General features: G+C 53.9%; 1 protein-coding gene across 12 annotated transcripts in view; it reads left to right on the top strand.

Annotated features, from left to right (window-relative positions):
• Positions 1–12221, top strand: part of SLC45A4 (solute carrier family 45 member 4) — a 63545-nt gene that overhangs the window by 25016 nt on the left and 26308 nt on the right. For 8 of the 12 annotated variants that reach the window (XR_011466824.1, XM_070382710.1, XM_070382706.1 and 5 more), the window contains one exon: positions 9989–10627. The exons of 2 other annotated variants lie outside the window; for them this stretch is intronic. Coding sequence is in view for 8 of the 10 variants with exons in the window: in XM_070382710.1 (XP_070238811.1) it covers positions 10384–10627 (244 nt within the window). In the remaining 2 variants the exon portion in view is untranslated. Of the gene's footprint in view, positions 1–4814; positions 4948–9988; positions 10628–12221 lie in introns of those variants that run through there. 2 more of the 12 variants (XM_070382711.1, XM_070382712.1) reach the window with 2 other exon arrangements.

Genomic DNA, 12221 nt, shown 5'->3' on the forward strand with positions numbered 1-12221 from the left:
CGGTGACCCCAGGAAGGCGCTGGCCCTGAGTCGCAGACTTCTCCAGACAGCGGGAGGATTCAGGTACCAAAGCGGGCTTCTTCATCACAGACCCTCAGGGGCCCTCAGGTTAAGGAGTTGCTCAAGACAGGACAGATTCCTGAGCTGATAGTCTGGTTGATACCCTCTAGGAGGATCCCTCCCCCTCCTCCTCGGGTGATGTCCTGTTTGCTCAGCCTGAGCTCAGAGGGGAGCGGGCCCTCCCCTATGCCCGCCTGCAGGGGGGCTCCCCAGCGCCCTAGGACCACACCCTCCTCCTGGTAAGACGACCGGAGGCGACTGAGACAGTGGGAAGGCTTAGGGAGGGTGGAAAGACTTCACAGGGTCTGCAGTGTGCTTCTAGACCACGGTCTTGGTCGCTCAGCAGCGCCTGGCAGTCCTGTAAATGGTGCAGAGATGACTCATCCCCTGTGTGGCACGCTGACCTTCAGCTGACTTCAGGTGTGTGTGTGTGTTGGGGGTGGGGGGGCGGGCAGTGACTGCAGAAAGCTGCAGAATGTTTTTGCTGGTTGTCTTATGGTCTTAGTAAGAATGACTGTAACCCCAGACTAAAGCTGTGTGTGTTCCCTTCATTCACCAAAATGTTTACCTTTTAAGAGAACTAGTTTTGATTTGAACATTCCTCAAATATATTTCATTCTTCTTCACTTTAAAAACATTTGGCCGTTTTGTGTTTACTTGACACATGGACCGTAATTCAAATAATTGTGTGTTGTTTGGCAGTTGGGTGGCTTCCAGAACTTCTGCCTGAGAGGGGACCCTGGACGCTGCTTTGACCTGATACAAGTGCCCTCAGAAGGTTTCATTACAGCTCTGCAGTCTTTAGCGGTAGCCCCTAATTATACCCTTGTCCTTGAGGTCTGTTTCTGTATTTTTTTCTTTTCTTGGCTGTTCCTTGAGGTTTATGGGATCTTAGTTCCCCCACCAGGGACTGAACGCAGCCTCACAGCAGTGAAAGTGCAGAGTTCTAACCAGTGGACCACCACAGAAGTCCTTGTTCTCGGTTGTATGTATGTAAAGTGAGGAATCTTTGTTTTCATGTTTTTTAAATAATGTTTGGTTGTTAACGCATCCTCTTCAGCCGCTTGCCTGTCTCTAACACACTGCAGATGACAGTCTGCGTTTGTTGGTACCTGGCCCTGTACCCTAGATGAAATGAGGAGTTTGGGGAAATGCTAGTCTCCTCTGGAACTGTTGGCAGTGGCTGGCTGCCCACTCGGCCTTCAGGTTGATCCTGAAGCTCAGTTTTCCTTGGCCAGTTGGGCAGAAGCAGTGTGGTTTAAAAGCTTGTTGCTGTTTCCATAGCAGCCAATGCTTCATCCTGACCCCAGTGGCTGAAGTGGCAAATTGATGCTAGAAACATTTACAAGAAGAGGAAGGCAAAAAACCTCTCAGAGATTTTTAATTAGAAAACAAACAAACCTACTCACCTGACGTGCAAGTGAAGAACCGTGTGAAGGTCACAGGTGAGAAGTCAGGTGAGCAGGTCTTTGTTTTCAGCAGAAGGTAAAAGTCCTGGAGAATGTTTTCTCTGGGGACAGAGCAGTTTGTCCTTGTTTCAGGGCCATTTCCTCCGACACGAGCGTTCTGAGTTTTCCTTCGAGTGTGGGTAGCAGTTTCCTTTAGCAGAGAGTGAAGGCAGCTGCTGTTTGAGAACAGCTTGGTGTCCATCCTGATGCCCTGGGAGCTGGGGGGAGGGGGCGCACTGGGTCTTCTGCTGTGCTCGGGGGTGCTCTAGTTGCGGCGAGCAGGGGCCACCTCTCGTTGCGGTGCATGTGTTTCTCTTGTTGCGGAGCACAGGGCCTCGGCACCCGACCTTTGGTAGTTGCATCACATGGGCTCAGGAGTTCATGCTTTCAGGCTTCCTTGCCCCGTGGCCTGTGAAATCTTCCCAGACCAGGTATCGAAGCCGTGTCCCCTACATTGGCCAATGGATTCTCACCCACTGTACCACCGGGGAAGTCCAGATGGCGTGCGCTTTGACGTGATCCGGTATTACACGTTTTTGCCGTCACAAGCCGTCACTGGGGTTTGCCAGGTTTGCTTCCGCGTGCCGTCTGTGTGTTTGACCTGACGCTGTGCTTCAGGTGGGTCAGAGCGACTGCTTCCGCAGGGCTGAAGGCAGGGGCAGCATTGTTGACCTGATGCTGTGCTTCAGGTGGGTCAGCGACTGCTTCCGTAGGGCTGAGGGCAGGGGCAGCGTGGAGCTGTGCGGGCTCGCAGGGGGCTCTGCACACCCGAGTCAGAGCAGACTGGCCCCTGCCCGAGGTGGGCTGGTGGAGGGGAGCTGAGCCTTCTGCGCTCCCCCTTGTCTTGCTGTACGCTCCCTTCCTAAGAGATGACTTTTAGAAAGTAGTTCTTAAATAGAGTGTATTTTGAGATTAAGTTGCAGTATGCCAGTTTACAGGCATTTAAAAAAACATCTCTAGGAGGGTGCACCTTCTCCTGTCCTGAGGACGCACGAGAGGGGCCACATCCCCGCGTCCCTGCCGTGATGGCTGTGACCCAGCCTCCCAGGGGAGTGGGCAGCCTGGCCCAGGCTGGGTGCCCTTGACGGGGAGATCTTGGCACTGTCTGGGGAGGGACGAGGGACCAGGGGGCCGGGCCGGGCCGGGGAGTCACAGAAAAGCCGCCCAGGAGAAGCGCGCTGGAGTGCCTGGGCCCTTGGCTCCTGCACGTTGCTGGGATACTAATCCATTGAGAAACACTTTAATTAGACTGGCTTGTTACAGTGTAGCAATATTTTCATCCCCTCACTCCCTGGGGCCCCTTTCCAGATTTCCTTTGATTCAGTCTGCATACTCGGAGTATTTGACACACGCAGTCACATGCCTCCTTACTCCCCCGCCCCCTCTGCCTGCAAGTTCCCAGCAAGCCAATCAGAAGGCGCCTCCGACATGGTGTTCAGTGTCTGAAGTGCTCTCAGCCAGGTCTCATGGCACAGAACACACACAGGCGAGGTTACGAAGTCAGACCAGTCATTTCTACCTAGAGGGGCAGTGGGTTGTCGGCCAGGTGCCTGTGGCCAGCGGCTCCCACCTGGGGCGAGCAGGCCTGCAGACTCTCAGGCCCTTCCCCAGAGCTGTGGTTCTGTGGCGCAGCGGAGCCCTGAAGTCTGCATTTTTAAATATGCTGCCTTGGCCTTCCTGGTTCACACAGATTCAGTGCGTCGGTCCATTCGGCTCCCATAACAGGACACCATGTGGGGAAGTCCAAGGCTTGCTGCTTTTCTGCCTTAGGGGGCAGAAACCACTGGTCCTGGCACTGTTTCCATAGTTGTGCCTTTCCAGAACACCCTGTTGTTGGGAATCTGGTAACGTAGCCGTCTCAGATTGGCTTCTTTCAGCGAATTAATGTGCATTTAAGGTTCCTCCATGGCTTTTCATGGTGTGATGGCTCGTTTCTTTTTAGTGCTGGTTACTATTTCATTGATGTGCCACAGATTGGCAATTCACCTACTGAAGGACATCTTGGTTGTTTCCAGGTCTCGGCCATTGTGGATAAAGCTGCTGTATAGCATCCACGTGCAGGTTTTTTATGGATAAGTTTTCCGCTCCTTTGGGCAAATACCAGGGAACATGATTGCTGCATCGCATGCTAAGAGTATATTTAGTTTTGTAAAAAGCCACCAAACTGTCCTCCAAAGTGGCCGCACCACTCTGTCCCCACGCAGTGAGTGCGGTTCCGGCCGCTCCACGTTTTCGCCTGCGTGGGTGCTCTGGGCCTGGGCCGTTCTAACAGGTGTGGGGGGCTGTCTCACTGCTGTTTGAATTTGCGTTTCCCTGATGACAGGCGCTGGATGCGGAGCATCTTTGCTGTGCTCACCTGCCTCCTCTGTTTTCTCTGGTGAGCTGTCTGCTCGGGTCTTTGGCCCACCTGTATAACTGAGTTGTTCATTTCCTCACCGTCAGCTTTGCTTTGGATAGCATCCTTTATCGCTGTGTCTTTTACAATATTTTCTCCCAGTCTGGGGCCTGTCTCATTCTCTTGATACAGCATTGATTTTATGTTGGCAATCAATGGCATTTCTGATGCTTTGAAGGATGTAACTTTGTAAGCAGCTTTTTACCAGAATGTCATCCGCATTTGTATTAGGGTCCTCTGACTTTGCTTGGTTCCATCTTATGCCTGTTTCCCCTGGTGCAGCAGCTGGCCTTCTCTGGCGCACAGCCGTCTGCCCGGTGTCGCCGGCTTCGCTGCTGCCCTCGGGCAGTCACCTTTGTCGTGCGTGTCTGGAGGGAGGGCACAGCGGGCTGATGGTAGTGGGGGGGGCTGTGCTTTGGTTGAGTGGGTTATCTGAGGCTAATAGTGGACGACGTCTTACGAAAACGTTAGCAGTTCTGATGAGTTTTTCCAGGGTAGAGATGCCCGTCTTAGATGGTGAGTGTACAAATCAAACAGCCCTTGCCACAAACCAGACACCACAAAGCATGGGCTGCTCGTCCCCGTGCCTGTAACGCTGTGTGCACGCGCGTATGCGTGGGGCCAAGACAGGAGCCACGGCGCCTGAACCCCCCTCCAGCCGTCCTCCGGCACATGTTGGTCCCTGACCTTCAAGATCGTATTCCCATCGAATCCTGTGACTTGCATAGACTCTGAACTGCCTGTCAAAAAATTATGCTTCAGTTAAGTTTTTGATGACGTGAAGTTTACAGCCAGCTTTTCCACACAGCAGATTGTAGGAAGTCACGTGTTTTGGCATCAGTCACCCTGAAATTAGAAGCAGGACAATAGAGGAAGTTGTTGATTGGAACAATTGTAGTTTCACTTGTCTCGGTGCATCTGCGAATCACAACCAGGTCGTCGTCAGGGAGGCTCCAGAGGGAGGCCTGACTTCAGAGTCGCTCTGGGCTCTGAAGATCCTAGTGGAACAGGTCACAACGGAAGCCTCTCCGCTCCTTCGAGCAAGTCAGGAGGAGGTTTTCAGGAGGCAGCAGCCTAGTCGTCCTCGGATTGCTTCAGTGTGTTGTCACACTTTAGCTCGGGCCTTTTACATCAGGTGTTTCAGAGGAAAGCATTTTCATGGTTTTAGATGTTGTAATTAACAGCTCTAGCCTTTCTAGAAGATAGCTTCCTTAAAGCAGTTTGCTTGCTGTACGAGTACTTCACGGCACTGCATTACGGGAGTGAATCTGGCTTGACGGTGTCCGATTGTCCCCCTAAATGGAGAGACACCCTCCCCACTCACACCTTCCTTTTCTCCTCAAAGCCGCTCTCCTTCCATCTTCTTGTAGAGCAGAGCCCTGAGGAGAAGGGGCCCTCGCAGTAGAGTTGGGGGGGTGGGGAGGGGACAGAGGTCAGAGCCCAGGAAGGGGGCAGTTCATGCCGCCTGGGTCCCTGCTCCATGTCCTGTGCAGGTGCTGTGCATAATTCAGACTGAGGGGACCCCGAGTCCCAGCCTCCATCGAGCTGGGGACTTGATGCATCTTGGTGCTGCTTAGACTTGCTGTGAGGGGACCCCGAGTCCCAGCCTCCATCGAGCTGGGGACTTGACGCATCTTGGTGCTGCTTAGACTTGCTGTCAGTCTGGTCATAGCCTCCTCACCCCACCCATTCGCACTCAGACAGTTAGAGAACCAGGTTATCAAGTTAAAATACAAAACCATGAGTGAGCCTTCAGTGGATGGGAAAGGACCCACGTGGACCCGCCAGGGTGTTGGAAATGTCCTCCCTGTTGACATAGATTAGTCAAAACTGATTGAGTGGTACCTTTTCACTGTGTGTGAGTACCTAAGGAAGTGAGCAAGCCCTGGTACCATTCACGTGCACAGCCAACCACGTGGAAGGTATAAGGCAAGGGAAAATCGCATCCACAGGGGCCACAGAGAAGGTGAAATCACTAGGAAGAAACTTCACAAGAAATGTGCAAAACTGTAGGAGGAACGTGTTGAAATTCTCCCGAAAGGCACTGGGTTTGGACTCGGATATACAGAGACAGCCCTAAGGGTGGCAGTTCTCCTTCAGCTAATTTATAAAATCAGTGAAATCTGGGTAAAAATACTGACATTTCCCTCCAGAGCTAGTCAGACTCTTAAAGGTCATTTGCTCATAGAGTTCTTGCAAATAAACATGCCGGAGTGGGTCGAGATTCTGGGAGGAGAAGCGCAAGAGGGAAGGCGTGTCCCCAGCACAGGACCCGCTGGTGGCTCTGTGCCTGCAGAGCCTTTGCTGGGCTCGCTGGATGGAAGTGCAGACAGAGTCCATGTGGGGAGAGGGAGGCGCAATCTCCGAGTGCTGGGGTGGGTTCGTAAATAAATGATGCAGAAGCAACCAAATGGCCACTGGGAAGGTGGGATGCTGCAGGAAGTGGGGGGCAGGCCTTCTGCCCTGAAGCCTGGGTCCTTCCTGCTGCCCCCCCGAAGGGGCATCAGGGCCGGATCTGGAGGGTGGGTGAACCCCTGACAGGCCACAGCACCAGCCCAACCCCAGCAGGCCCCCTTTCGGGAAGACTGTGCACACGGCCGTAGTTGAGGTCTGGCTGCACAGTCCCTGGGCTGCCTGATTGGCCAGCAGGACGCCCCGTGTGAGGCAGGCTCTGCTGACCAGTTAGGTGGCCACGCCTGCCCCTGACCATGAGGGAGACGGCAGGTGGCTGGACCCTCTGCCTGGAAGAGTCCTGGGAGGGGAGGTGCCACCACCGCCACCACTAGGGGCTCCCCCCGCAACTTTCTTTCCAGAGGCCGTGGCTGCGCCATTCTTAGACGTTTGGTGAGGACCCCAGATGTAAGGAGGGTCTCTGGTGTGGAGACTCGCTCTGCACCGCAGAGGGGGTGCGCCGGCACTGGCCTGGTGGTCTGACGGTGGGCGGCTTTCCTAAGGGCATCAGGCCCTTTGCTCCCCCACGTGCAGCCTCTGCCTCCTGGGCTTCCTGGCCATCTCTAGCTGATTCCACAGGCCCTTAGGCAGGTGCAGCCCTGGGCCTGGGGTTGGATCCCACAGCCTGAACGTGACCGAGGCCAGGTGGCCGGCTGGGCTTCCTTCACTGCCCTTTGGCGGCTCTTACCTGCTCTTGGAAAATAAGTGCCTGGAAACGCCACCTCCTGTGGTCGGGGTGGCTGACTGGGAGGGGACAGCTCACACCCCTTCCCACTTAAAAGCCTGACCCTAGACTCCTCCTCAGGGAACCAGTGTCCTGAGCTCCCTGTGTTTCCTCTTCTGCTTTGGGCAGAGGCTGCGTAAGAAAACAAAGGGGAAGGAAGTGCAGTTGAGTTTGTAAGTTCTGGGCTGGCTGGTTGACTGGTTCACAGTGTGATAAGGGTTTCAGCATTTTTAAGAGCACTTTTCCTCTTGTTTAATAATAACCCTAGGAAATAGTCGCTCTCTGCTGTGGGGCACCCTGGGGCTGCAGTATGCTAAGCCCATCGCTGGACTCTCCCCAAAGCATGATACCAACCCCTGTCTCCAGTCATGAGACCCAGAAACATCCCCAGGCATCGCCCAGTGCCCCCCGGGCTGAGACTCACAGCCTTAAAGTAATCCTAGTGCACTTACTGCAGAGCCTCATTGCCTCAGTGTCAGCTATTGCTGAAATGACTCTTCACTCTCCGACATGCAGCTGTTGTTCAGTTGCCAAGTTGTGTCCAACTCTTGGCGACGCCATGGACTGCCGCGCGCCAGGCCTCCCTGTCCCTCACTGTCTGCCAGAGCTGGCTCAATTCATGCCCATTGAGTCGGTGATGCCCTCGAACCATGTCATCCTCTGTCATCTCCTTCTCCTGCCCTCAGGATCAGAATCTGTTCCAGGGAGTTGATTCTTCGCATCAGGTGGCCAAAATGTTGGATATCCGGTCAAGATCATTCCTTCCAGTGAATAGTCAGGGTTGGTTTCCTTTAGGATTGATGGCTAAGGGACTCTCAAGAGTCTTCTCCAGCACCACAGTTCGAAAGCATCAATTCTTCAGTGCTCAGCCTTCTTTATGGTCCAACTTTTAACATCCGTACATGGCTACTGGGAAAACCATAGCTGACTAGATGGACCTTTGTCGGCAAAGTGCTGTCTCTGCTTTTTAACACGCTGTCTAGGGTTGTCACAGCTTTATTTCCAAGGTGCAAGTGTCTTTTAATTTCATGGCTGCAGCACAGTCCACAGTGATTTTGGAGCCCAAGAAGATAAAATCTTCCACTGTTTCCACTTTTTCCCCATTTATTTGTCATGAAGTGACAGATGCCATGATTTTCATTTTCTGAATGTTGAGTTTTAAGCCAGCTTTTTTACTCTCGTCTTTCACTCTCATCAACAGGCTCTTTAGTTCTTCTTCACTTTTTGCCATTAGAGTGGTATCATCTGCATATCTGAGGTTGTTGATATTTCCCCTGGCAGTCTTAATTCCAGTTTGTGCTTCAACCAGCCCAGCATTTCTCATGATGGTAGCTCAGATGGTAAAGGATCTGCCTGCCATGTAGGAGACCTGGGTTTGATCCTTGGGTTGGGAAGATCCCCTGGAGAAGGGAATGGCTGCCCACTCCAGTATTCTTGCCTGGAGAATTCCACAGACAGAGGAGCCTGGTAGGCTGTAGTCCATGGAGTCACACAGAGTCGGACACAACTGAATGACTTTCACTTTCAACTCGCAGAGTTTCATTTCAACCTGACTTTGAGGATAGATACACAGTGGGACCAGGGGTGAGGGGACAGAACTGATGGGTTTGAAGATGATAATTAAGTCCTTAGGGTCTCAGAGAAAACTGGTTACTGTCCTTCTTGCCAAGAGTTCAGCTGATCGGGATGGAGTGAGAGAGTGCTGCTAAGGGCTCGCGCTGGGTGCTTTACTGTCCTTCTTGCCAAGAGTTCAGCTGATCAGGATGGAGTGAGAGAGTGCTGCTAAGGGCTCGCGCTGGGTGCTTAGCGCTGTTCCGCTTGCATTGTATACATGAGAAGTGTCATAATAACGTGTTTTTTAAAAAGGATTGGAGAAAGGTGACAGTTTGGAAACGCTGGTCTTGTAGAGACGACTGACTGTCTGGAGAGGACACTTGTGAGTTGGGTAGAAGTCGCAGGTGAAGGCTGCAGGTGTGGGCTTGTAGTGAAGTGGAAGGCTTAAGAAGCAGATTCATTGGTCAGATCCCTTGGACCCATGATTGCCCGAGAAGTTTTGGTGGCAGGAAAGAGAGCAGGAGAAAGCCTCAGTTTGGCGGAAGAGTGAGGCAGGGGCTCTGAACCCCCAGGGTCAGCAGCTCAGCTTTGCCAGCAGCTGGGCCAGGGACCCCCTATCACCTCCAAGGCTCCCTGAGAAGGGGGCTCAGTGAAGACTACCCCTCAACTTCTGGTCCTTTCTGGGGTGAAAAGTAGGAGCTAGATGTCTTGGATTAAGTGAATATTAAGCAGAAATATTTTTATTTAAAACAATTGAAATTTTTTTGTAAGATATCCACCCACCGACCCACCTTAACATAAAGTCACTTGTGTGATGTCAGGTCCCTTCAGCTTGAATGGAGGCCCCTGTCCAGAGAGCAGGGATGTAAGCGCATCCTTGTCTGGCCTTTCACGGGGGAGAGGCGAGGGGGACGACTCTAGGCAGGTTCTCGGCAGTCGGCACTTGCTCCTGGCATGTGCGTCCAGGTGGAGACTGGTCACTGGTACCAGGAAGGTGGGAATGCAGGACCAGGGCCCGGGTTTCAGCGCCCCCTGGAGTGCGCCTCCACGTGGTGGTCAGCGTCTGGCCCTTTGGGGCCCAGTGCCCGCGGTCGGTCCCTGGCCTGGCCGAGGAGCAGAAACGGAGAGCTCTTTCCGTGCCCTTTTCTCTCGTCCCATCTCCTGTTGTTGTCCCTTCTCTATCCTCCCCCAGGACCAATTCAGTACTGGAAAACGTTGTTTCTCCGGGGACTGGATTTGTGTTCTCCGCAGGTGATTCTGTCCCCTGCTCAGAGAACCGAGGGCCCCGGGCGGGCCCGGATGGCGGGTGGGGGCGGGCGGCCCCGGCCCGTGTGACCGGCTCTTGCTCCCTTGCAGATCGCCCAGTCGCTCGATGGGGCGCGCCGGCGGCCTGCGTCCGTGTGTCACCTGCCCGCCTCTCAGCAGCAAGGAACGGAGCTTCAGCACCTCTTCAGTAATGATGATGAAACTGGTATTAACTGAATGGCATTTATGGATTTTTAACTCTAATTCACAGTAAGCCAGAAAGCCATATGTTCAATCCAACCAAAAATCATTCTGTTTTGCTGCGTGTCTCATCCGATTGTGAGAAGTTTCAAGATACCTGTTTGTACAAAGAGGAATATAAGTGTTACTTGCCGGAGGAGCACAGCTGAAGCAGAAAGCGAAGACGTCTTAATTTATCCTTAAAGATATATGATAGAATTATTTATTTAGATAGAGTAAAGAGATATATATATTTTTTGGTGGTGATGAAAATGGCTCCGCAGAATGCCGATGCAGAATCTATGCAAGTTCAGGAGCTCCCGGTGCCCCTGCCAGACCTCCAGAAGCCAGGGAGGGCAGAGGCGGAGACGCGGGATGAGACCGTCAGCGAGGGCTCCATCGACCGCATCCCCGTGCGCCTGTGGGTGATGCACGGGGCCGTGATGTTCGGCAGGGAGTTCTGTTACGCCATGGAGACGGCGCTGGTCACGCCAGTCCTGTTACAGATTGGTAAGTGCCACCCGCGTCCCGGGCTGAGCAGCGCACACGGGTGCATGTGGGCACACAGGCTGACCACATCCCCAGTCTCCCGTCGCGGCAGCCTCCTCTAATGGGCTTTCCTCCTGTGTCGGCAGGGGCAGGGCGGGTGGGGGTGGTCCTCCAGACCCGCACGTGGGGTCGGAGGCCCCAGCCAGGTGGGTATTGGGTGTCCGGGCTCATTGGCCTTCTGAACCTCTGACCTGGCACACCCTCGCCTCCCACGAGGTGCCACTTGCCGAGCCCTGGGCCCCCCTACCCGCAGTGTGGCCCTCAAACCGTGTCATCCTGGCCGAGCCCATGAGCCCCCACCCCCACCTCCAGTGCGGCCCCCAGCTGTGTCATCCTGGCCGAGCCCGCGAGCCCCCAGCCCCACTGTTTTTCCGTAGAGTGAGGTAAATCGCAGGTCAGGTCGGGAGGCCGGGCACCTGCTCAGAACAAGGCCTTGCTGTAGAAAACACTGAAGAATTCTGTTTTCTTTATTTTCATCTTGTTATTGACTTAAATAGGAGTTTATTGTGAAAGTTAGGTGCCTGAATGATGGGTATTTCCAGAAATACTGAGATTCTCAAAGATACACTCTGAAAACACTGTCATCACTTCCACATTACCGCGGGAAATGTCTCAGGCCCTATAAAAACATGGTCAGAATGTTTAATTTTCCTCATTGTCTAAGAAAGTCTTAAAATCTCTAAGCTCCCAACTTTCTAAGAGATCTGGGTAAGGAGCCAAATTATTCAGAAGCGTGCTTCATTCTAGAATTCCACATGTGTGCTGTAAAATATTTTAAAACTCTGATTTATTTTGGCTATACCTGGAATGTGTCTCTCTCTGAACATGACGGCGTGATTCTTGTTCAGAGAGTACACACTCAGGCCTGCCTGGCGCCGGCCCCTGCAGGGCGGTGGGCAGGGGCTGGTGCGGGTCCCAGCTCAGCAGGTGCCACGCCTGCCCGCACTGCGTCATCAGGCCCGTGACTGAAGGGGCAGGCTGGTCACCGTCTGCATTTGCGTCCCTGTGCTCCTGCCTGCTTTCCCTGTGACACCCCGGGTGTCTGCCTGTCTCATCTTTCATAACGTAAGGCTGGAGGGACGGCCCACACCTGGACGAGTCGAGACCCTCTCCTGGGGAGCTGGGGGCCCTGGGGTGTGAACCACGTGGGCCGTGCTCTGTCCTCCATCTGCATGTGGACCATCCCTGCACTCACCCCGCTCTGCTTCCTCGGTGGCCCCAGGCTCCAGGCCACTGGGGACAGATGGAACACCACGTCTGGCGGTCCCCACATGGCCTCGTTCTGGTGCTGGGAGCCAGCGAGTGACCAGCCCAGCAAGAGCTGCCTTGCTGGGAGGAGAGCTGGGGTGAGATTCCGGCCCCTGGAGGACCTGGGAAGACCTCTCGGGGGAGAGGGCAGGAGTGCGGGGTGAGTCTTGGAGCCCATTTCTGGCCAGACCCTGGGCGGGCCGTGTGCGGTGGCATGGAAGCTTACCAAGCGTGTATTTCGCGCCTCTGACATGCCAGGGTGTGGGTTCATGGTTGAGGTCATCACGAAAGCAGTGTGGCCAGACTT

This window comes from Bos mutus, chromosome 14 (assembly GCF_027580195.1).
Source record: "Bos mutus isolate GX-2022 chromosome 14, NWIPB_WYAK_1.1, whole genome shotgun sequence".
NCBI lineage: Eukaryota > Metazoa > Chordata > Mammalia > Artiodactyla > Bovidae > Bos > Bos mutus.